Source organism: Ailuropoda melanoleuca, chromosome 17, assembly GCF_002007445.2.
Source record: "Ailuropoda melanoleuca isolate Jingjing chromosome 17, ASM200744v2, whole genome shotgun sequence".
Taxonomy (NCBI): Eukaryota; Metazoa; Chordata; class Mammalia; order Carnivora; family Ursidae; genus Ailuropoda; species Ailuropoda melanoleuca.
The window spans coordinates 18,043,959-18,070,785 of record NC_048234.1 but is presented as its reverse complement, the minus strand read 5'-3'; the positions used below and the strand labels follow the sequence as shown (position 1 = coordinate 18,070,785).

Here is a 26,827-nt window from a genome sequence, read left to right as displayed (position 1 = left end):
AATGTGACAGCCCTTAGCCCTTAGGAGGGCTTCCACATGCCATGGGGGAAGTTGCCAAGTGGGCCACAGGCACTCCTTAACTCGCAGAGAAATGAAAACTTCCGTGGCAAGATTGTGGCCGCCGTGAGGTGCTTACTCTGCAGATTTACAAACACAGAAATCATTCTGAAAAGTTAAAGGGCTATGTTTTTCACCCCTTTTCTCCAGGAAATCCTGGTAGCCAGTGAGCATGATGCCACTGAGCCTCAGAGAAGCAAGGAGGGCAAAGAACGACTCAGAAGACAGGAATCACAATGTGCAGGGACTTGCTGTTGGAAGACCAGGTGGGAACTCGGAGGACTCGGGAAGAGAGGAAGTGCAGGACGAGTCAGGGTGGTGGAAGGGTGAGTCAGACACCTTGCTTGGGAATGAAGCCCCAGGGGATAAGAAAGCAAAGAATGATCGAAAAGCAGAGGACAGGATTTGGGTTGGCTTCTATTGGAACTCCAGGAGATCGGCTCATAGGGGCTGTGCAGTCACATCGCTGGCCAAATCTTGCCTGCTTTCCCCCTTCCAGGCACGTGGAGGATGGCACTACCAGTCCCCTTGCAGCTAGGTGAGGCTATGTGACTGGTTCTGGCCAATAAGCTGTGAGTGGATGTGGTCGGTCACTTCTGGGCCAAATTTGCCAGGACAAAACTGTCAGAGGTTCTTTTCCCCTGGGCATAGTGACCCAGAATTCTCCACGGCCATCAAAATGGGACACCCAAGTTCAATGACAGTCCAACTGGATCTGAACAGAAGGTCAACTTGGCAAGAGCAGATTAAACCTGTCCTGGAGGGCTCTGGCCTGACTGCTCAGCCGGAAACCAGGAGAGACTCATGGTCAGATTTCAGGGAGACAGGAAGGGACATGGGACACATCCCTCAAGGGGCAGATGACCCAGGGAGTGTGGCCTTGCCAAAAAAGCACCAATGAGCTAAAACTACCACAGGCTTCGAGAGAGAGTGCCAACTAACCCCCAGGTAAAGAGCTAACAAACTACCCTCAGGAGGCAGAAGCAGGAATCCCACCCACCACCCAGCTCCATGAGGGCACGAGCCCTCCTGCAAACCCAAACACGGTCTTGGGAAGAGCAGGAGAAACACACAGAAATCCGAGCATCTCCGGGACACACTCACCCACCCAAAAGAGGCTCCTGAATCTCAAGAAAGGGAGGATGGCCTTCCCCTTGGTAATTCTATAATTTGGGCTACTTGGCAGAGAACATGGCCCGCCACGCTGCCTCCCTGAAGGTCGCTGGCAACGCTGACAACATTGGGTTGTGCTGGTTTGTCTCCTCTAATACTCAGGCTGCATGGTAGGAAGCTGGGGAGTCCAGAGCTTGCGGAGGGCTATGGGAAGGGTCAGAGCAGTTCCGCGTGCGGTCCGTGCGACCCTGGTGTTTGGGGTTTCTCTTCCCAAGTGCCACCATCTTGCATTTTAGACAAGCTATGATGTAATAAAGCTACACGGCCACCGAGACAGTGCTCTGTGCTTCAGCACTGGGCATACTTTACACTGATGCTCTTATGTTTGGCCTGCCCCCTGCACCCAGTATCCACAGCGTATCTGCAAAGTCATTTGGAAGGAAAGGAAAGAAAGAAAAATAAATGGTGGCTTAAAAAGAGAATGTGCATTAGCCCTAATAGGTCTAAAAACTCTTAAGGAGGCCAGGTAAACAGAATTCAGCATCTGATGTCCGGAGGTAAAATTTTCCCAGGACATTCACATGGCTTTCTAAAAATCCAGTGTGCAAGACCCTTTATTGCAATTTGAATTGCTTAGTCTCTTAACTGGGAACACTGGCCAGTTCCATCAGCCTTCTGGCCTGTGAATAAAAGACGGGAAGATACAGGAACTGCAACTCTATGAAAAAAATATAACAGAAAACTCCACTATTATAAGATTTGTATCAAACACTTTTGATGTAATGTTCTGATGTATGTCAGGAATTGACACACTTTTAGGTATTTTAAATTATTTACTTTTTCAATTTTTAAAAACATCCCTTTGTTAAAAAGCAGTGAATTTTTCCTCATGCCCTACTTGGAATACTGCAGAGTTCAAATCATCAGAGTTCGATATTATAAGAAACCATTTGGGATCCTATGGCCGTATCTAAGCATTTTTCCTAATCTAATCATTTTCTTTACTTATTTATCTCGCTAAAGCCTCTACTAGAAATTTGGACTAGCAACTGTACTTCATTATTGAGGAATAAATATCTTAAGGCTGAGAATCGTTTCTAAAATGTGCAGCCACTAATTGTATTGGCATCATTACACAAAATTTGTCCTGCCTCCATCCATAGGTAACACAGTCTATGTTCTGCGTGCTCAAGGCCTCAACATGGAAAAGGTGGAAAATACAAAGAGAAAACACGTAGTTCAGTTTGTCCCCACCTACCTTCTCTGTGCAATAATCAATGTAGTATTAAAAAATGCCATTTTTGATAAAGTTAAATTTAATGCAGTCTTATTGCACTGGCACCAGCGAGGTGACTTGCTGCATTAAAAGGCATGACTTTCAGCATCTGGGCAGGAACAGAGCAGCCCCTCCCTCTGGAAGTGAGTGTTCATGCAGGCATTTGGGGGGGACAAACAAGGAGGAGAACAGGTGTGTACGTTTCTTCCTAGTCAATTTCAAACAGCTTCTGCCAAGACCACTCATCTCAGGACCATGCCTCTGCTTACAGATCACATGACCGGGGAGGGCATGGCATCCAGAGCTGGAGCACAGCCTCTGCTGAGCCAGGCTGATGGAGGGTCACCCGGAGTAACAATAATTACAAAAAGAGAGGCTATTTCACAAGCAAAATGCAGAATACAAGTCCAGCATGACTTACTAGAACACAGTTTTTTTTGGGGGGGGTTCTTGTTTTTGTTTTTGTTTTTTAAAGATTTTATTTATTTCTTTGAGAGAGAGAGAGAGAGCGTGAACAGGGAGAGGGAGAAGCAGACTCCCCGCCGAGCAGGGAGCCCAACACAGAGCTCAATTCCAGGACCCCGAGATCATGACCTGAGCCTAAGGCAGATGCTTCACAGACTGAGCCATCCAGGTGCCCTGGGGCGGGGGGAAGTGTTGTTTTCGTTAATTAACTTTTGTCTGGATAAACTTGAAGTACAAAAACTCTTTAGGAGACTTTTGAGAAGAAAAATATGAAGTCAAGCATGTTCTTAATTTACCCTATACAGCCAGATTTCAACAACCTTGATTTTGTGTAAGAAACATTGGGTAACTTATAATTTTAGGAAATATTCAATTTAAGATTGGTGGAAACAAAATCAGTCGATATGAACAACCAAACCCAATTTTCAAGGACTTTACATTTTTATCTAATGGCATCAATTTTCTGGAGCAGGTAGGTGAATAAATGTATGTACCTATGATTTACTTCTTAAAAATCTATCAGTTTTGAAAAATTACACATTCAGGCATTTGGGGATGTTAACTTTCATCAATTTTTATATAAAATTTGTATGAAAAATAGTGTGTATTACATCAGTGTGGGCATTTTGTCCATTGTATTATCGAGAACCCAACTTCGGACATCAAAATGAGAACTTCAGAGGAACCGGAATTGAGATTTCAATACTTGGTTAAGATTTCAGTACTTTCAGTACTCGGTCTAATGTTGAGAGATGATACTAACTCAGTATTATCTTCACAATAACTGGCACTCCTACTAGGGAACTCACAGAACACACTGAAAACCACGTGGTTACACAGGAGCCATGGTTTTCTGAACCCCTTGGACTCACCTCTCCCCTTTGGCTTACAGATATATGTATGTTACAATCTAAAATCATGGGGCATCTGGGTAGCTCATTCAGTTAAGCATCTGACTCTTGATCTCCGTTCAAGTCATGATCTCTGGGGCATGAGATCAAGCCCTGCGTCGGGCTTTACACTCAGCGTGGCGTCTGCTTGTCCCTCTCCCTCTGCTCCTCCCCTCACTCGCATTTGCTCTCTCTCTCTCTAAAATAAGTAAATAAAACTTTTAAAAATAATAAAAAATAAAGTAAAATTACGTACTTACCATTCTCTTACTACCCTATACATCGGATATTTTATATATAGCAGTGATCAGCTACATATAAAATCCTTGGCAGGAGCCATGATAGTTTAGATATTTCTGTTTTTCCATTAAAATATTTGAAAGCTCAAAGACTTCTGGGCAAAATAAGAAAGTAGGGAGGTAAGACAGACCACCTTCTTCACAACGTCCAAGTACCATAACATAGACCAGGGAAATTTAAATCATATAATTGGGTCGTCTAACATGATTTCCATCACCAGATCATGTGCCGAATTTGCAAAAAAGCTAAAACGACTACATATGAAGAATCATCATCGTCGTTATTATAACCATCCACATTATACAATCCACATTTTACATCATAATATCCTAAACCGAAGTGAACGCAACTGTTCTCCAGCATTTACAAAGGCAAAAGAAATGCCAGGAAAGAATCTGGAATGCCGGTTTTTTTTTTTTTTCAAGATTTTATTTGTTTATTTGAGAGAGAGAGAGAGGGCACAAGTGGGGGGGAGGGGCAAAGGGAGAAACAGGCCCTCCTCTGAGCAGAGAGCCCGATGTGGGGCTCGATCCAGGGACTCTGGGATCATGACCTGAGCAGAAGGCAGACACTCAACCCACTGAGCCACCCAGGTGCCCCTGGGATGCTGGCTTTTAACAGAAAATATACATAGATAATCCTTTAGAAGGAATATTGATAAAATGTGTGGTCTGAATCTTGCCTTAGGAATGGGTATGAAATCAGATGGTAAAACAAAGGAAGATTTAGTGAAATTTGTATTGTATACAATCAAAGTAGCAACAACAACAAGAAAAACTCATCAGTTGATTGCCACGCTCTTAAAAAAACTAATTTAAATTTGCAAAGAGAGTGATCTGAATATAGTAAATGCATTTTATACTTACCATTTTACAATGACTGCTTATCATATTCTAAGTTATTAATTTTTTAATTAAATGTAATGGAAATGAATTCATCTTAAACATTGGGATTTTCCTTTCTGATGCTTATAAACTTTCCAGTGCCACCACACTGACAGGACCGGAGGCCTGATTCATAAAGATATTCTGTATATGCAAATCAGAAACACAATACACAGGCGCCTTGGGATTCTTTAAACTAATTAAGTATGGTGCTTATTTGGTTTTTACAGTCTTTGGGCAACCACTGGAAAGTTTAGATGTTAAGCTGGTATTAGAGTAACCACCAGACCAAAAATGGTAAATTTGATCATTTAATTATTAATTGAAAACTTGCTTCATTGAGAAGATATTTTCACTGGAGTACTGCAAGTTATCATGACTGATGCTTCATAAATATCTGCAGGAGAAACGATCTGGCCAGAAACACTTCTTCATAGGAGAAGGCCATGAAGGTGGTCATCAGCGGGCCTGCTCTCCCCGCCTAAATTCACCAAAATCCTTCACTGTGTCCTAACTCTGTCTACCAGTCTCTTTGATCACTTGTGGGGTTCCTGCATGTGATTCTTGAGGACACAATAAAATTCAAGCTATAATTAAACTGTGATCTACCAAATATAGGGAGGAAAATGCTCCATTCCACAGTAATATCTTCAGAATTTACATTTACATGGGACACAGTCAATGTAAAATTTTACTTTGTGAATGAATCATTCACCAAAAAAGTTCATCTATCCCTTTCAAAGGTAGTAAAACATTTGAGCTTTCAGCGTATGGGTTAGCTTATTCAATCTGCTGAAATATTATTTGTGCAAAAGAGAAAGTAACTTAGTCCATGACCCTCAAGGAGCAAAAATGAATGAATATCCCTCCAAAAAGTAAGCCATTAGCTCCCTTCCCACAGATACATAGGGAATCTATTTTCAACAGGAGTCTTTGCCCAGGCTCCTCCCAGGCCAGGTGCTGGGATGAAGCTGTTTCCCCATCACTGTCCCATGGCAGCTTCCCATCTCACTGATGCCAGCCAGTGGTTTGCTGGGTGATCTCCAGTGCCTGTGACATTGGCTCATTCATTTGTTGTTTTAGTTACCCACGATAAGCACCCTTGACTTGTCACCCATCCACAGAGCCCTCTAATACCAAAAAAGGATGATAAAATAGGAAATAATCTAGAGCCTCCAATAACTCCCTTTGGACTTAGATCTCATTAATGATCATTTGCTGGCCATCAACAGGGAAGGGAGATGTCAGAACAAACAAAAAAGATTAATACTAAAGACAAAGGAAGGTAGCAAATGATAAAATGTTGAACCTGGTGCTTCATTTTCATTAAACTGCAATATTATTCCTTTTTGAAAGGTAAGAATGAATATTAAGTAAGAATGATCATTATTCTCTCTGAGAAAGAATCATGATGGATTAACAACAAGATGGTATCAGACTCACCATCTCTGCGATTAAGACTTGCAAACCCTGGGCCATGACTGCTGGACAGCTCCGACGAGCTGCTGAAGGACTCTCGCGGCAAGGTGGACGCCAGCGGGGCATCACAGGTATCTATGCGGAAAATAACAAATTCAGATCAACCCCTGCTCCAGGCTTTCCCGTCTTCTTCCCTCCCTCCCTTCCTGCTTTCTTCCTGCTCTCCCTCCTCTCCTTCCTTCTTTCCTTCCTTTTTAGTTAACAGGCTAAGAAAATGCTAGAACCTGTGCCAAACATCGGTCTTGATCAGAGGTGTGTTAGTAAATGGTTAACAACAGGCTCTTAAAGGAAATAAAAGCCCTGATCTGTAACATTTGCCATCTTCCATGGTGTAAATACTCCCATGGTGGGCAATTCCGAGCTGTCAGCATGTCACCAACCGGAACTGGAAAGAGAGTCACACACGTTCTGTCATTATATGATATTTCTACTCTGCAGACCCAAGAGACAGAAATAACCTCAAGAGATAGATCATCTATCACTATAGATAGTAGTAAGATGCCATGAAATAGAGTAATTAGTGGCGAATTGGAAATCCACCTTTGTTTTTAACATGATGTACTTAATTGTGACTTTATATAACTTAATCTTTAATAATGGCTGTATTTTAACAACTGGCTTACAAAATTCATGAAAAGTTAACGACTGGCTCTTGCTAGCTGCTAAAAGCTGGTTCCAGCCCACTGCCCCTCAATGGAGAACTATTAGACGAATTTCCTTTGAAATCAGGAAGAAGACTTTAATAGGCATCACTGCTTCTGTTGAAAGCTGCCCTCAAAGTCCTATCAGTACATAAGAGAACATTTAAAAATTAAAAGCACAGAATTGGGAAAAAAAAAAAAAAAGCAACCGTCATCACTTCCAGATGATATGATTACGGAGGGAGAAAATCCAAAAGTAAGTAACTGAATGGCTTAATAGCTCAATATCCCAAAACTCATTTCATTTTAAATTCTAGCTGGGGTTAGACGATAAATTAAATAGAATAGCAAATAATAACAAAACACATAAAGTATCTAAGAACGAATCTTACAAAACTGTGCAAAACATTTATGGGGATTCTTATAAAAACATTAAAGTAAAACTGCATAAAATACAAACTCCAGTGATCACAGCCAGGAAGACAGTATTTTTAAAGTCTCAGTCGCCCCCAGTTTGATCTAAAGATTCATTAGAAGTCCAATCAAAAGCCCAAGAGAGTTTTTCATAGAAATTGAATCGGGGAACCATGACTCAGGAGTTCATTACATGGAGTACAGATATGATTCAAGGAGCCTGTGAAGACAGAGAAAAACTACACCTTTATTTGCATTAAACCTCCAGCTGAAATTCAGCATTTTCTTTAATCACAAGCAGAGACAAACCACAGCATTTTCAGTGGTGCCCACGCATTTGTTACCATCATAAGTTCCAGATATTCTTATAGCAATCATTGTCACCGATATCTAGAAATATCATTTATGTTCCTCCTTAATTTAAAATAATCTTATTTATTCGACTCACCACTTGATTTTGTTACTTAATGTGCTAATAGCTAGGAGACTTATTATATTACAATTTCTAATTTATTGATATCAGCACTTCACTATAATTGGCATATATATATAAAACGCATTTACAACCCTTGCTCTGAGAAGGGGATACAGGCTTCTCCAAAGTACCAAAGGGGTCTGTGGCACAAGGAAGGCCTCAGAAACCCCCGTGATGGGTGTGTGCACTGGAAGCACAAAGTGTTGAGTTATTACTAGGGTATTATTAGTACTTCAGAAAATTCCAGAGGACGGGGATTATCTACAGTTCACGGTCAACTGAACTAACTTGAGTGTTAGCCTAGAAATTTCTCAGGGGTATCAGAGTATGGAGCAGACCAGGCCTGCATTATTCTCTCTCTATGCAGAAGGGTCCCGGGGACCTCACCACCACCTTGAAGTCACATAGCAGATTGAGGGCAAGAGAGGATTATTCCCATTAACTGTGTGTCTCAGGAAGCCTGCTCTCTTCCCAGCCCTGGCCCCACACAGTTTCCCCTTTAGGGGTCTGTACTGATGCCACTCCCTCAATCCCCTCTGCTCACACTGTTGTCATCTCACCACTTATGGTCTCCCCTGAAGTTGGAAACTGAATGAGAAGCTAGCATAGATTTTGGAGCCCGCCTTGGGTGAGGTTGGCATTCATCAGCTTCCCTACTCTTTTTTTTTTTTTTTTAAGATTTTATTTATTTATTTGACAGAGATAGAGACAGCCAGCGAGAGAGGGAACACAAGCAGGGGGAGTGGGAGAGGAATAAGCAGGCTCATTGCAGAAGAGCCTGATGTGGGGCTCGATCCCATAACGCGGGGATCACGCCCTGAGCCGAAGGCAGACGCTCAACCGCTGTGCCACCCAGGCGCCCCAGCTTCCCTACTCTTGGGGGTCACTCACCCTTCGCTAAGCCTCGGTTCTCTCATCAGTTCAGTGGGAAATCACACAGCCAGACAATGAGGAGACACAACTGTACAACGGGGAATCATGCAACTGTACAGTGAAGACATACACAACTGGACACTGGGGAATCACACAAGAGTACAATGATGATATCACATAGTTACGCAATGGGGAGTCAACTCCCACGACTGTACAGTGGGGGTTACACAACTACACAACGGAAGTCACACAGCAATATGACAGGGAGTCATATAACTGTTCAATGGAGACACACACTAAGAGGATTGCTGAGGATTAAAAGTATTTGCTTTATTATTCTCACTATGGTAAGACAAGTCAACACTTATTAAGTTCCCTCAAAAGATTCTATAAGGACGCTTTCCCCAAATAGAGATGTAAAAGGCAGTGTTCGAAGTTCCAAACCATATTGTCATTTTTTATTCTTTCTTCAAAGAAGGCATATGAAGCTTAGTCTTTAAAAAAAATAGCTTTTGTGCTGTAATCTTTCCTTGGAAGAACAATTTAAAAATTTATTTTAAAAAGACAATTTTCTTTATACTTAGAGGCTTCAAAACCAGTGTTCCAATTTACTCCAATGCAGTAAAAGTTGAGAATACGTGTGGTCAAAAACAAGGTGGCCACGTCCTTACGAGGCACCTGGAGAAGAGCAGCTCTGGATTTGGCCAGTGTTTTCCAGGCATTCAGTGTGTTTTTAACTAAATTTAATCCATGTAAGGTGAAGGCTCAGCAGCCATCCCAAACCCCCATTAACTCTTGTTTTCAACCAGAAATGTCTATATTTTCTACTAAGATTCCTGAAGCAAAATTTGTCAAGACCCAATTTAATTTCCTTTTTCTTGGCATCATTATAAAACATTTGAATCCCACTAAATGAATATCATTCTTACGATAATCTGATAAATACCATTTCTGTCCAAAAAAATAGATGATTCCTGAAATGTTTCAAAGCTACAAGAATTATTCACAAATTACGGTTTTTAACAAGTGAGATGGCAGAACAAATTTAAAGAACCACTATTTATCACTTAGAGGGAAAAGCAAGTTGAGTACAAATAATAAGCTTATGAGAATTAACATATGAAAATAGAGAATATTAAAGTTAAGTAAGCTAAAGCAATTTTATTTCCCTTCATAATAACCACTCATATTAATGAGAGTGATTCTATGGAATAATCTTAATTTTGAAATGCACTCATCCTTCAGTGGTTCAAATGTACTCAAAGTGAGGTTCTCGGAGAAGCTTAAGAATTCTAAAGGAAAAGTGATGGTCCATTGTCATATGTTTTAGAAAAAACAAACACACCATAATTGTTCATGATTTATGTATGACTCAGATCAGAGTGCTAGGGACATCCCTGTATGCATTCTGATATAATAAATTCATATTTATGAAATACTCAAACCTGGTCTCACTGCTTGCACCTATTACAAGACCATTTTAATCAAAAGCCTATTGTATGTCTTAACCAACAGAACAGCCTTAGACTGGGATCATAAAACAATATTTCAGCTTCTGTTTTTTAAAATTATATATATATTATCCAGGTGATATCTTAGAAATTTGGAACTTCCCATAACTGGGGAAAATATAACTGGCTTAGTCCTCCCAATGTAAGTGAGCTGATCTGAGGGTTTTCCAGGCTCTTGACCTCCTTCTAAAACTACTTAAATCTACCCCTCCCCACAAACAGAAAACAACTCCGGACAGACTCCTTCGGTTAACCAGAGCCCATCGGTAATACATTTGCTCTGGTTTCTTTGGCACTTCAAAATCAGTTTATACTTGATTGCATATAAATGGTATCTTTTCCAGGATGCATTATCTTCTGGATGAGATTAAAAATTCCTCAACACAGAAAATTCATGTTGGTCTGTTGCTTGTTTTTCATCCTTCAACATATCATAATGGACTCCAGTCCCTGGAATGGAACAGAAAGTGTGACACAAAGTCCCCTCGACCTCTGGCCCTACTTGCTCCTCCCATGTGGGCAGCTTGAATCAAGGTCCAGACCCACGCAGTGGTGCCCCTTGGTCACTGGACCAGCACGAACATCCAGACTCAGAAGAACCTGAAGATACCTGGGAATCTTTCTCTATCAGGAGGAATGAGGCCCAGAGTGAGGCTGCTGCTCTAATATCCACCAATCCTGGTGGCCCATCAAGGCCTCTGAGAACTCTGTGAACATCTGGGGCCACCTTCCCACCCTGCCCGAGGTGTGTGCTTACAGAATCCCAATCCATTCGGATTCCCCATCCATGTCTTCAGTACTTTGGACCACCGTGCTGAACTTGGCCAAGTGTTTGGGGGCACTGGCCAGTTTCCAACCCTCAGGCACGCACACAGTGGAGCGGAGGTAATGACCCCCTAGAATCTACAGGACATTCCAAGTTTGTAAGCATGGCATGCAGGATGCTCTAGTGACCCCTGCATACTTCTCCAAACCCATCTCATCCACCCCCACCCTCACTTGCCCCTGAAAATGCGTGCTGCTCTGTGTTCAGAGCTGCAATTACCCCATGTGGGTCTATACTTGGCACCAGTTGGGCATCTCATGAGTTTGAACAGCTGTGAGTCTGAGTTGTTTAGTTTCATGATCCTCAAAGCCCAGCCTGTTAGGAATTCAGGTGGAGGAAAACAGAGGTGATTTCAGATTTCTTGTCTGCTCCAATAAGTTATGCATGCCAATAATAGAATACAGTTATACCTCTACAAGAACAAAGTCAGAAAGGGCAAATTACTCCAAGTTCCTGGCTAATTCATTTATTTCACACATGCACAGGGTGCATGCTTACCTATTAGCACAGTCCAAAGGTAAGTACTCTTGTTTATACTTCTAGGTTTCCTTTCCTATCCTAACTTATGTCATGAATTATTTCAAAGGTTTGGTTTATGTTCACTATATTAAATCAGAACTATTTAATGAATAGATCTAGACCCAGATGTTGCCTGGAAAATTATTCCTTGACATTGAAGGATTCACTTTTTATTGTAAGTCAAATGGTAATACTACAAAAACAGTTTGCCACTAATTTTAGTGATGTGATATAGCAAATTAATACTCATTAATTGCAACTATTATTAGGTATAAATTTGAAATAATTATTGTTCTTATAATTAAATTATACCTCATGTTCCCTCCAGCTGAGTGAATTCATTCTGGTAGTGTTTCCTTTTTTAGATCAAAGCATTTGTAAGATGTCTTATATATTTTTGAGAAAATTTTAAATTGCAAAATAGTATATTCCAAATTCTGAATCCAAATGGTAGAGATGTAACTGGGCAAATATTTGTTAATAAAAAGAGCTTCCTGACTAATGATGTGGCTTTGAACTTCCAGAAAATCTGCAACTCGAAAGCACAAAATCACTTTTGAAAAATCCTTCTTGTTAGAGCACAAATCAGTAAAATTGAAAATAGGGACTCAATGGACAAAATCAAAAGCTGACTTTTTGAAAAGGTCAGTAAAAGGTTCTAGCCAGGCTAGCTTAAAAAAAGAAGAAAGAGAGAGGTCACAAATTACAAATACCAGAAATGAAAGAAAAAACATCACTAAAGATCCCATGGACACTGAATGGATAATAAAGAAATAATATGGACAACTCTTTACCCACAAATTTGATAATCTAAATGATATGGACTAATCCCTAAAAGATACAATCTATCAAATTCGCACAAGAATAGGCCTATATATGCACAAGATATATAGGCCTATATCTATTAAAGAATTTGAATCTATAATTAATAACTTTCCAGAACAGAAAGCACCATGTCCAGATGGCTTCAGTGGTAAATTCTACCAAATATTTAAGGAAGAAATTTTACCAATTCTCTACAAATTCTTTCCAAAGATAGAAGCAGAGGAAATACTTTCTAATTCATTTTTAATAATAATTTTTATTATGTTATGTTAGTCACCATACAGTATATCCTTAGTTTTTTATCTAATTTCAGATTAGATCTAATTCATTTTATGACAACTGAATTACCCTAATACCCAAACCAGTCATTGATATTACAAGAAAAGAAACCTATAGACCAATATCTCTCATAAATATAGAAGGGAAATCCTCAACAAAATATTAGCAAATTGAATACAACAACGTATAAAGAGAATTACACACCATGATCAGGTGTAATTTATCCCAGGTATGCAAGGCTGATCCAACAATCAAAAAGCAATTAATGTAATCCACCACATCAATAAGCTAAAGAAAAAAAAATCACAGAATCACATAAATAGATGCTGAAAAGAGTATTTGACAAAATCCAACCCCTATTTGTCATAAAAACTCTTAAACTAGGAATAGAGGAAAACTTCCTCATCTTGAAAAAGAATATCTACCAAAAACCTAAAGTTAAATCATACTTAATGGTAAGAAACTTGAAGCTTTCCCACTAAGATCAGGAACAAGACAAGGATGTTCCCTCCCCCCATTCTTTTACAACATCCTACTAGAAGTCTTAATGCAATTAGACAAGAAGAGGAAATAAAAGAGATACCGATTGGGAAGGAAGACATCTTTGCTCACAAATGACATGACATCTATGTAGAAAATCCAAGAGAATTGATCAAAAAAACAAAAACCTGGAACTAATAAGCGATTACAGCAAGCCCACAAGGTATAAGTTTAATATACAAAAGTCAATTGCTTTCTTACATACCGATAGCGAACAGGTTGAATTTGAAATTAAAAACACACCAACATTTACATGAGCATCCAAAAATATGAAATACTTGGGCATACATCTAACAATACATGTACACAATCTAGATAAGGAGAGCTACAAAACACTGATGCATAAAATCAAAAGAACTAAATAAATGGAGAGATAGCCCATATTCAAGGATAGGAAGATTCAATATTGTCGCGATGTCAGTTCTTCCAGTTTTGTCCATAATTCAAGGCAATCTCAATCAAACTCTCTGCAAGTTATTTTATGGATACGAACAAACCGATTCTAAAGTTTATGTGGAGAGAAAAAACTACCCAGAATAGCCAACAGAATATTAAAGTTGGAGGACTGACACCACCTAGCTACAAGACTTACTACAAAGCTATGGCAGTAAAGACAATGTGGTATTGGCAAAAGAACTGACAAATCGATCGATGGAACAGAATAAAGCCCAGAAGTGGGCCCACACAATATAGTCGACCGATCTTTGACAAAGGACCAAAGGCAATACAATGGAGCAAAGACAGTCTGTTCAATAAATTGTGTGGGAACAATTAGACACCACGAATCTAGACACAGACCTTCCAGTTTTCACAAAAATTAACTCAAATAGATCACAGATCTAACTGTAAAGTACAAAAAGATAAAACTCCCAAAAGATGGCACAGGAGAAAATCCAGATGACCTGTGTTTGACAATGACTTTTTAGATACGACACCAAAGGCATGATCTAAGAAAGAACTGACAAGCCGGTTTTCATGAAAGTTAAAATTTTCTGCTCTGTGAAAGGCACTGTCAAGAAAATTAAAAGACAAGTCACAGACTGGGAGAAAATATTTGCAAAAGATACATCTGACAAAGAACTGTTCTCCAAAATATAAAAAGAACTCTCAAACTCAACAATTTAAAAAAAAAAAACTCCATTTAAAAATTGGTCCAAAGACTTCTAGGCACCTCAACAAAGAAGATATGGAGATGTCAAATAAGCATATGACAAGAGGCTCAACATCATATGTCATCAGGGAAATGGAAATTAAAACAATGAGATACCGCCACACACCTGTTAGCATGGCCAACACCTGGAACCGTGCCAACATGAAATGCTGGCAAGGATGGAGGGCAACAGGAACGCTCATTCATTGCTGATGGGAATGCAAAATGGTATGGTCTTTTGGAAGACAATTTGGCAGGTTCTTAGAAAACTAAATATACTCCCACCACGCATTCCAGCAACTGCACTCCTTGGCATTTACCCAAAGGAGCTGAAAACTTATGTCCACACAGAAACATGCACGCACTGTGCATAGCAGCTTTACTCATTAATTGCCAAAACCTGAAATCAAACAAAGTGCCCTTTTATAGGTGAATGGATAAAAAAAACCATGGCAGAACCAGACAATGGAATGCTTTCAGCACTAAAAAGAAATGAGCTCTCAAACCATGAAAAAACATGAAGGAAACTTCAATGCATATTACTAAGCGAAGGAAGCCAATTTGAAGAGGCTATACACTGTTTGATTCCAACTATATGACATTTTGGAAAAAGCCAAATTTTGGAGACAGTAAAAAGATCAGTAGTTGTCAGTGTTTAACAGGTAGGAGGGAATGAACGGGCGGAGCGCACGGGGATTTTTAGGGCAGTGACGCTACTCCGTAGGATACTGTCATGGTGGATACATGTCTTTATACATTTGGCAAATCCCATAGAATGTACAACACCCAGAGTGACCCCTAACAGAAATCATGAGCTCTGAGTGATAATGATGCGTCAAGGTAGGTTCATTGGTTTGAACAAATGAAGCACTTGGGAATGGTTGTTGGTAATAGGGGAGGCCATGCATGTGTGGTGAAAGGGGGAATGTGGGAAATTCCTATACTTTCTGCTTAATTTTGCTGTGAGCTTAAAACTGCTCTAAAAATAATGCCTACTAAAAAGCAAAGGCTTTCTTTTTATCAACAACTGAGAATTTACTTAAGAATAAAGGCTGTGATTCAAATAACTTCCCTAAGAAAAGACATAAACACTTAATCTTTACATTGATTTTATTCCAGCTATATGTCAAAAAGCCTCTTTGTGAAATTTAACTCTAGCACTTGGCCAAAAAACTCAAGTCTATTCTTTCCTGGTTTTCAAATCATGCAAAACTGTGTGACTTCCAAACCTCAGAGGAATCACAGCCCTAGGGGGGAGAACTGTTTCAGTTTTCTCACAGGTTGACCTCCTTCTGCACCCTAAGGAGCCAAGGATTTGCACTGCTTGAAAGGCAAAATTTGAATAATCCCAATTATTATCCACTAAGGTCCCCCCAAAACTTACATTCAGCAAAAGGCATGGATACACAATGGGGGCTGTGATGCCAGATTTACACCTCGTGCCACTTTAATGAATCATCCTGCTTCTCGTATAGGATCAGCAGGTTTTCTAAAGAACCAATATTTGTCTTTATTTCCTCAGCTCCCAGCGCAGTGCCTGGCACATGGTAGGCATCTGATAAATGTGCACTGAAGTAAATTGGCCACAAGTTGGAGAACAACTTTTCGAAATCTCCATATCTAAGTTATATTTCATCTTGACACATATTGGGCTTCCACCATCAAAACAGCCCAATTCATCCTGGTAGGGAAAGCATGCCGTCTTCGTTTCCGGGCAGGGGGTGGGGCAGGTGTGTGACAGTGGGATGCAGGCGAACACGGGTAGAGAAGAGGGGACCACATTGCTTCAGGAAACATTCTTGCTCTTGCTTTCACATGTCAGTAAAAGTCGACAACCCACCACATTCGGGTATTCTTCAGAAAGAATTCACAAATGGAAGGACTACAACATCTCCATGTTTGAAGAACGTAAAGTCTCTAGATGTGTCAAGAGTGTATAATTCTGTGGGATACAAATTCAGGGTGAAACAGGGTGAAACAGTTCTCGGACACTGATGCCCCAGAGACCTTTCTTCACCCATGAAATTATGTGGCTTCTCCGTAGGACTCGGAAGCACGCAGAGGCGCTCTGGCTGAAGGGTGGCACGGGGGCCAGGTGCTGCACCTGCCGAGAACTTGCCCAGGCCCCAGGCAGGACCTGCTAATCCACTGCATCAGTGAGCATCTGTCACCAAACTTGAACACCAGTAAAGAGCACCTGGGGCATTTTAAAAATTGGCATTCTTTCCGCGCCCGCCCCCCACCATTCTGATTTAGTGAGTGTGGTTTACCTTGAGCCCCACCAGACCAGGGTATTCCAGATACAACCAAAGATGCTCACGTACTCAAGGCAGACACACTCCACTCTTCAGAGGAGGAAGAGCACACCGTCTATGCAGTGCATGCAAACCTCGACTGTAGGCAGAGCAGCTCAACATGGCCACCTGTTTTCCTGTGAGCAGTCACGGCACCCGTGTTGTGTTCTGTGGGTAGCATTTAAACCAGCGTTGGAGAGTTGGCAGAGTAAAAGACACGACTGCAAAAACCCGAAACCCTACTGCGCTCCTACCCACTTGACATACTTGAGAAAGTCAGCTGTTGACTCCTATCAGGATTGATGCTGGCCTAAATGTTTAGTTGAAAAAGATTTTAACTATCCATAGCTCATTAACTGGAGAATTGCCTTGCTTGTACGTAAATCCGAAATATCCATTTCAAGGGGCAAAGTCTAATATCCCACAAACTCTACTCACGCTGTTAAAGTGGTGACAGAGCAATCAAGTGTGCCTGTTCTTAATTTTTCTGTTCATACGTTGTTCACACGAATTGCCAAAATATTGTAATTCTCATAAAATCACATCACTTCATTCTATAAATGTTGCTCCTCTGTAAGCTGCTTCATGGAGCAGTAGCTAATAAATATTTCTTGAGTCAATAAATAATTTACTTTGAAACTCTGGACAAAATATTAAGTTTCTCAATATTCTCCACCAAAAATTTGGAAACAAAATTATTTCATTCCCTTTCTACTATATGATGGTAAAACAATCGAAAATTACAGCACAAAGTTTTTAAAAACTTACAATGAAACATGAAAGGATTTAGATGTTCATTTATGTTTTAAGGAATGTTTCTCCTGAAAGTCCACATGATTTTAAGAACTTACAAATTTTAGGGGCACCTGGATGGCTCAGCAGTTAAGCATCTGCCTTCAGGCTCAGGTCATGATCCCAGGATCAAGCCCAGCATCAGGCTCTCTGCTCGGCAGGGAGCCTGCTTCTCCCTCTCCCTCTCCCTCTGCTGCTCCCCCTGCTTGTGCTCTCTCTCTGTCTGTCTGTCTCTCTCTGTCAAATAAATAAATAAATAAAATCTTAAAAAAAAAAAGAACTTACAAATTTTAACCAAAAAAACCCCAACAATATCCTATCATATTTGATCCATAAATATTATAACCAATAGTTGAATTTTTAGGACAAGACTTAGGTGACGTGAGAACTTTTTCACTATCTTGGAAAGAATATTTGGTATTTGGGCATTTTCATTAGAAAGAACTTAAAACCATAAAAACAAAATAACTAACATATCCCCAAGCTAAAGACTCAGTGCTTTATAAGAATGAGAAACAGAATGCATGCCATTGCAAAGAAATATGTATTTTGTGCTTTATGTAATCAACTGGGAGCTTCAAAAACTTGTGTGACTGCAGATGAAAGCCTGGTCACAAGCTTTGTTTTGTAATTTGGATACACTTGCCTTTTGTTTTCTCTCCCGCCTCCCTCGCATCCTCTCCTTCTTGTCTCCTTCCCTCCCTCCCTTCTTCTTTCCTCTGAAAGAGTCAACATGGGACAGTTGTTCAAAACAGGTCTGCAGCTGGTGGCAGGAAATACAACTGATCCATTCCAAGCACAAGTATTTGTACCTGACCCTTCCTCAAAATACCGTTTTTCCCCATTTTGCGGGAGGGGGGAAACACAGGGCGGTAATTTCTCTGTAGAGTTCCAAGAATGTATACGAAATATGCAGGAGAAAAAAAGAAGGTTTTTATATTATGGAATTTGATATATTATGGAATTTAGATGATTCTTAAAGTTTCAGCACAATCCACTCACAGCAAAGTATTTTCTGGTATAACCCACTGAGGGGCTAGTAGTACCACAGCATTGCTGTTTAATGTAATGTTTATCTAAAAATTATTTAAATTTAAATACTAACAGTTCACTGAAAACTTGGGTCTCTGCCCAAAAAATTTCCATAAAACAATCATTTTGTTTAATGGTTCATGTTTATTCAAAACTGGAGGCCACTGCTGTCACACAAGTGGAAAATCCAATCATTTTTGGGAAGCTTGCATGTGCGTGTGTGTGTGTGTGTGTGAGTGTGTGTGGGTGTGTGTACATGTATTATCAAGTAAGTGCAAACTTAGATTACAGTACGTTCTCAGGCATCTCATTAGACAAATTTACAAAGCTAATACATCTGTTTGGTGTTCTTTTAAAAGGGCGCAACCAAACATTTCTTTTAAAAATTTACCGAAGACGGTGGGTTTTTCTACTCCTCTACTAACCTTCCAAGCCATGCTGATAGGTAACACTCACGTTAAAAAGAAGGGGAAATGTTGAAATGTTCGGCAGCAAGTAGAGATTTAAAATTCACAGCAGGCATTGAAATACACCATCTACAGACACAGCCTTTTCTTTCATAAAACTGACTCTATATCTGCACCATGGAGGCATTAAAACCACAGAACTTAAAATTAGTTTATAAAAGATACAAATCCACTAACCTCAGGGAACTCCAGATTTTAACAGGAAAATGCACAATAAAATCCAATATTTTGTTCTGTTTTAACATATAAGAAATAGTCAAGATTTCAGACACCCGTAGAAAAATGTCTCAGTAATTTATCAGCAATAATTGTTGAAACTTCGTAACTTCGTAAGTATACTATTAAAGTGTCAGGAGAGTGAATTAAATTGTGCCACCCAAAGCCACCCACGGGGCCAACTGTCAGAATTACTGCTGTAACTCTTACAGCAGGTCATAGGAAAAGGAGGTTCGATGAAAACCCCCACACACTTAAATGATCCCAGTCACCTGCTCTCAAGCATAAACACATTTTCTTCATTTAATCAAGAATACTCTCAATCTCAAATAAGAGACAAATCAATGAGTCAACATACAATCATATTAAAATATGAAACAGAAAACATGACTTTTTCCTAAAGAGGAAAAAATTTCATGATGTTGAACAGCATGCAAAGCATCACATTTAATTCATTTTCTGCTGATTATCCTTCTATTTTTAACACAGTGCTTACTCTCAATTTTTGAACAATGCCTCGAGCGAAATTTTACTTATTTCCCAAAGAATATTAGCAAGAGTTTACTCTCCCTTGTCATTCTCCTCACTCATGACTGTAAATTTCTAGTGAAAAAGTTATCTTACCTCACAAATTATATTTATTTCTGCTTTTCCTTTTGCTCCTGATCCTACTGCTCTGATGAAGTCAAGCAAGCTCTCATTTCATTATAGCAAATCAGCTTACGTCGTTATCTTTGGTGACCAAAAGTGGGACCGTGTTTTCCTGTTTTTCCCATTTCCACAATTTTTATTCGATAATTTCCAGTATTGTGCTCTGTTTATTTAACTCAGCACAACATGAGTTTCTGTAATCGAAACACATTATTCCTTCTCAGTTTTAGGAAATTTTCTTTTATTTTTATGTTAATAATTCTTGGAAATTTATTGAAACTCGTTTTTTGGTCAAGTAAAAATGTAGATATCCTATATGTAGTTGAAAGCCTGAATAATATTGTCTAATATAATCTATACCCATACAAGTAAGAGCTGGAAATAATTTATTCAAATCTCTATATCCTTATCACTTCATTATATTTTATTTTATGTACTTATTTGTCTGTTTTATCCAAATCTTTTTCTTCTTCCCTTCTCTTCTTGCTTTCTTTTGAATTAGACTGAAATCTGTCTCCTACCTATTCCACTTTTTTTTTATTCCATTGGTTTTTCCTATTACTATTCTTCTTGTGGGCCTCCTCAAAATTTCACACCTCATTTTGTTTAACAATTTAATAAAGCCTATGATTAAACAGATTTTAATTCCCTCCACAAAATAATGCAAGGAGAGTAGAATGCTTTATGTCTGATCACCCCTTTCCATGTTTATTTTCAGCTGCTCCCATAGATTCATCTTGTCTTCTTTCTTTTCATTCCACCAACTGCACACTGATGTTGTGCGTACAGCTTTATTGTTGCTCAAGTGCGATCAGATTCTCACACTAGCTACTAGATTCTTACCTCTCATACTGCCCTCTGTAATCATTTCCTTTCTTGCTAAACTTACCCATCAACATTTCTTTAGTGAAGGTTTGTTGGTCTCTAATACTCTTGGATTTTATTTTTTCTCTGAATGACTTTATCTCACCTTCATTCTTGAACCATAAAGCCAACAAGTCTACAGTTCTTTGTTGTCAATTATTCCCTCTCACAAACTTAAGAGTTCAGGTCTCTGCTTTTATTGTTTGTTTCTTATTCCTAACTCAGGCCACTCTTATCAACTTCTCTTGATTCTGATGTTCAACAGTGCCAACATAAAGTGTTGCTGTGGGTAGTAATTTCTTCTTCTTTGTATTACTAGGGATTTGAGAGGTTTCCTGAATCTAAAGATTGGTGACTTTTCAATTCTGGGCAATTTCTATAGATTACCTCTTAAGTGTTTCTTCTTACCTCATCTTTCCACATCTCCTCCTTCCAGAACTCCTATCAGACACAGAGACCTTGTTGCACTCTTCTCCCTGCCCCTTGGCCTGGCTTTCATAGTTCCCTCCTCTCTGTCTCCCTATGGAACATGCTGGTTACTTATTCCACGACTGTCTTCTAATTTGCTAAGTCTCTCTCCACCTGTGTCTAATCTGCCATGTCAGCAGCCACTGAATTCTTTATCCCAGTGATAAAGAATTTCATTTCTCAACACTGTTCTTTTCCAATTCTGCTTGACCATTCAGATCATCTGTTATTCCTTACATTCTCCCCATCTTTTATTTTCTTACACATGTACAACAAATTGTACATTCTAAATTGATCTCAATATCTACATTTATTTTTATCTCATTGTACAGTTTCTTACTTCTTCTGATTCTCCCTCATGGTGCTTTGTTTCCTCTATGTGTTTTATCTTTATTTTTACTGTAAGCATGTGTTTCCTGGACATGGATCCATGAGCCTAGATGATTGCAGAAGCAAAACACATTCAACAGGAAAACAAGACATGAGCAGACAGAAGCGGTGGCAGAGGGAGGGAGGAGAAAGCCCTGGTGAGAATGAAAGAGTAGTGAGGTGGCTGTAGTTTAGGGTCAGTTAAGGGAGGGGATGAAAGCACTGAGTGAAAAGAAGGGACCTTTCAAGGAATGTGTGTGTGTGTGTGTGAGAGAGAGAGAGAGAGAGAGAGAGAGAGAGAGAGATGTGAGAAAATACATGAAAATTTTACCAACTAAAGTAATATCATCTTTAGAAAGATTACTCTGGCAGTAAGGATAAACTAGATTAGAAAGAGGTAAGCTGGTGACAGGGATACCATGGAGACAATTATAGCAAATCAATTCCAGAGATATGGAGGGTTTGAACAAGCCAGTGCTGGAATAGTTGAAGAAAAGGGAATGGGAACAAACTGAAGAGAGAGAGCTAAACCCAATCTTTCAGAATCAAGCAGTAATGCTCCCTAAGGATCCACACCAGTGTCTTTATAACCATTCTAATTGAGACTACATTCCCAAGTATATGCAAGTATGTTTGGCTTGGAGACTAACACTCATTTAACAATCATAAATACTGAACAGTCTGTTGATGGCCAGATACGATGTATTCTAGAAGACTTCAGAAAAAATAGCCAGATAACAAATAATGTCAGTTTCAGGTGCATGTTATCTTGATCTGGGGAATCCTTCTTGGCTGATAGATAAATATATAAAATTGAAAGAAGTTCACGATTAAAAGTGTTATGACAAGTTAATCCAAAGAGCTAAATCTAAGGAACTTTATTGTTTACGCAGACATGATATTACAAAAAGCCAAAACATATCAATGTACTGTGCAAGTTTCTGATTTTGTACCATAGTCTCCTTTTTAATATTCTTATTATGTAATATTATCTTAATCTTCCATTACAGTGATAATATTTTAGGTAATGTAAATACCCAATACAAATGTTTTTCCTTAAAATATTGCTTATCTCATTATTGTACCCAGGATCATGAACTAAAGTCACATTTCTGATTTTATACTTGAGGTCAACAGGAGCAATAATAATGGCTAAATTTTACACAGGATTTGCTATGTTCCAGGCAATATTTACATACATTAATTAATGCAATCTTCCCAGCAGTTCTATGAGGTAGGTTACTATTAATACGTATATTTTTTAGCAATGCATAAATGGAGACACAGAGAGAATAAGTAAATTACCCAAAGTCACACAATGGACATTAACTTATAGAAGCAGAATTCCCATCCAAGCATTCTTATCAAAATTACCCCATCCCTAATTATATGGTCATCTCAACAGACACAGAAAAAGCACTTGACAAAATTCAACAACTGTTCATGATAAAAATTCTTAACAAAATTGGTTTAGAGAGAACATACCTCAACATAAGAAAGTCATATGTGAAAAAAACACAGTTAACATCATACTCAATTGTGAAAAACTGAGTTTTTCTACTAAGATCAGAAACAAAACAGGGACATCCACTCTCACCACTTTTACTCAACATAGTATTAGAAGTGCTAGCCATAGCATTCAGACAAGGAAAAAAAATAAAAGGCATCCAAATTGGCAAGGAAAAAGTAAAACTGTCACTATTTGCAGATGACTATTTTCTATAGATAGAAAACCTTAAAATTTTCATTAAAAAAGAAAACTATGAGAACTAATAAATTAATTCAATAAAGTTGTAGGATACAAAATTCATGTACAAAAATCTGTTGCATTTGCATTTCTATACACAAATAACAAAGTAGAAAAAAGAGAAATTGGGAAAATAATTCCATTTTCAATTGTACCAAAAAGAATAAAATACCTAGAAATAAACTCAACAAAGGAGGTGAAAGACCTGTACTCTGCAAACTATAAAACAATGATGAATGAAATTGAAGATGACACAAAAAAATAGATATCCCATGCTCATGGATTGGAAAAATTAATATTGTTAAAATGGAATATACTTAAAGAAAGCTACCAATTCAATGCAATCTCAATCAAAATGCCAATAGTATTTTTCACAGAACTAGAACAAATAATTTTAAAATTTATATGGCACTACAGGACTCTGAATAGACAAAACAATCTTGAAAGAGAAGAAAAAAGCTAAAGGTAGCACAATCCATTTCAAGATATACTGCAAAGCTATAATAAACAAAACAGTATGTTACTGGGACAAAAACAGACACATAAGTCAATAGAACAGAATAAAAAGCCCAGGGGCGCCTGGGTGGCACAGCGGTTAAGCGTCTGCCTTCGGCTCAGGGCGTGATCCCAACGTTATGGGTTCGAGCCCCACATCAGGCTCCTCTGCTATGAGCCTGCTTCTTCCTCTCCCACTCCCCCTGCTTGTGTTCCCTCTCTCGCTAGCTGTCTCTATCTCTGTCAAATAAATAAATAAAATATTTAAAAAAAAAAAAAAAGAATAAAAAGCCCAGAAATAAACCCATGCTTATGGTCAATTAATCTACCACAAAGGAGGCAAGAATATACAATGGGGAAAAGGTCTCTTCAATAAATGGTGCTGGGAAATCTGGACAGCTACATGGAAAAGGATGAAACTGAACCACTTTCTTACACCATATATACAAATACAAACTCAAAATTAATTAAAGACCTAAATGTGAGACCTGAAACCATAAAATTCCTAGAAGAGAACATACGCAGTAATCTTGGACATCGAACTTAGCAACATTTTCCTAGGTACGTCTCCTGAGTCAAGGGAAATAAAAGCAAAAATAAAACAGTTAGGACTACACCAAAACAAAAAGCCTTTGCACAATGAAGAAAACCATCAACAAAATGAAAAGATAATATTTGCAAATAACTGATAAGGACTTAATAACCAAACTGTATAAAGAACTTATACAACTCAACACCAAATAAATAAATAAACAATCTGATTGAAAATGGGTAGAAGACCCGAATAGACATTTTTTCAGAGAAGCCATCCAGATGGCCAACAGACAGGATGCCCAGCATCACTAACCGTCAGGGAAATGCAAATCAGAACCACAGTGAAATATCACCTCACACCTATCACAATGGCTAAACTCAAAAAGACAAGAAATAACAAATGTTGGCGAGGATGTGGAGAAAAAGGAACCCTCATGCACCGTTGGTGGGAATGTAAATTGGTGCATCCACTATGGAAACAGTACAGAGGTTCCTCAAAAAAAAATTAAAAGTAGGGGCGCTGGGATGGCTCAGGTGTTTAAGCGTCTGACTCTTGGTATCAGCTCAGGTCGTGATCTCATGGGTCGTGAGATAGAGCCCCGTGTCAGGCTCTGTGCTCGGTGCGGAGACTGATTGAAGATTCTCTCCCTCTCCCCTTCCCCCTACACGTGCTCTCTCTCTTTTTCTCTCTCTAAAATAAATAAATCTTTTTTTAAAAATTAAAAATAGAAACACTATAAAGAAAATTAAAACACTAATTCAAAAAGATATATGTACCCCCCATGTTTATTGCAACATTATCTACAATAGCCAAAATATGGAAGCAATCCTACTGTCTATCAACAGATGAATGGATAAAGAAGATGTGGTACATGTGTGTATAATGTATATATATTATAAGTGAATGCTTATTATGCACTTAGATGCTAAGTGCAATAAGTCAGACAGAAAAGACAAATACCGTTATTATTTCATTTATAGGTGGAATCTAAAAAGCAAAACGGACAAAAGCAGAAGAGACCCATGAATACAAAGAACAAATTGATGGTTGCCAGAGAGGAAGTGGGTGGGGGATGGGCAAAATGGGTGAACAGCAGTGGGAGTTACAGGCTTCCAGTTCCAGAATGACTAATTCATGGGATGAAAGGTACAGCCTAGGGAGTGGTCAATGGTATTATAGTCGGGTTGTATGGTGACAGATGGTAGCCACATTTCTTGTAAGCGTAGCATAAAGTAGAGAGTTATCCCATCACTATGCTGTATACCTGAAACTTTTGCAACATTGTGTGCCAACTACACTTCAATTAACCTCCCCCTCTCATCTATCTGAAAGTCCAGTCCACTCAAGAATTCTTTCTCAACTGTAGGCTCCGGACCTCACCCCGCGGCACGTCCCCTCCGTTCTAAAACTGTATCACCAGGACCCGAGATCATGACCTGAGCCCAAGTCAGACACTTAACTGACTGAGCCACCCAGACGCCCAAAGAGGAAACGAATGCTTATTGACTACATAGAAAAGAGAGTTCAAATGAAAGAAAAAAAGTGATTTTTTTATTATCTTATTAAGAAAACAAAAGTGAGAGACCTTCCAAAGGAGTCAAAAAAAAAGAGATCCAGATGTGTCTTCCTGCGTCTCAGGCTGATTCCGTGGATATTCCTGCTGGTCTGGTACCTATCCAGCTCAACTCAGGGGACCGGCTCACTGAACAACAGTGAAGACGAAAAGAGATCACGTCAATGTCTCTCAAGGGCCTAGTACGGTGAACCAAACAGGGTTTTCTGAGTACCGGCAGGCAGGCCCCTCCCCCAGAAGGCAGACTGAAAAATCAAGAAGCCCACAACCCGGAGTGCCTGAGTGGCGCAGTCACCAAGCACCTGTCTTCGGATTAGGGTGTGTTTACAACGTTCCGGAAAAGAGTTCCTCATCGGGCTTCTCCACCGGGAACCTGCTTCTTCCTCTCCCACTCTTCTGCTTGGGTTCCCTTTCTTGCTGACTGTCTCTCTCTCTCTCAAATAAATAAATAAACTCTTTAAGGAAGAAGCCCACATCCCTAAGATCTCTACAAAACAAGGGCGCTCGGCCTGGGTCCCAGTCAACACTTGGGCTCTGGACAACCCTGCAATCTCTCTTCATCAGAATGACGAGAAGGAGAAGTCCCCCCCAGCAAAGAAAAGATAATGAGTCTGTGGCCTCTGCCACAGAATTGGCCTCGGCCACAGAATTAATACATATGGATGTATCCCAATTATCAGAAATGGAATTCAGAGCAACAATGGTCAAGATGATGAGTAAACTTGAAAAAAGCATCAGAGAAAGCGTTGCTGAGAATATAGAATCCCTAAGGGCAGAAATGAGAGCGAATCTGACAGAAATTAAAAA

General features: G+C 39.3%; 1 protein-coding gene across 1 annotated transcript in view; it reads right to left on the bottom strand.

The window, feature by feature from the left end:
• Positions 1–26,827, bottom strand: part of LOC100473014 (contactin-associated protein-like 3) — a 205,717-nt gene that overhangs the window by 162,485 nt on the left and 16,405 nt on the right. The window contains 1 exon segment of the mRNA XM_034647088.1: positions 6,429–6,539. Within this exon segment, the coding sequence (XP_034502979.1) occupies positions 6,429–6,539 (111 nt within the window).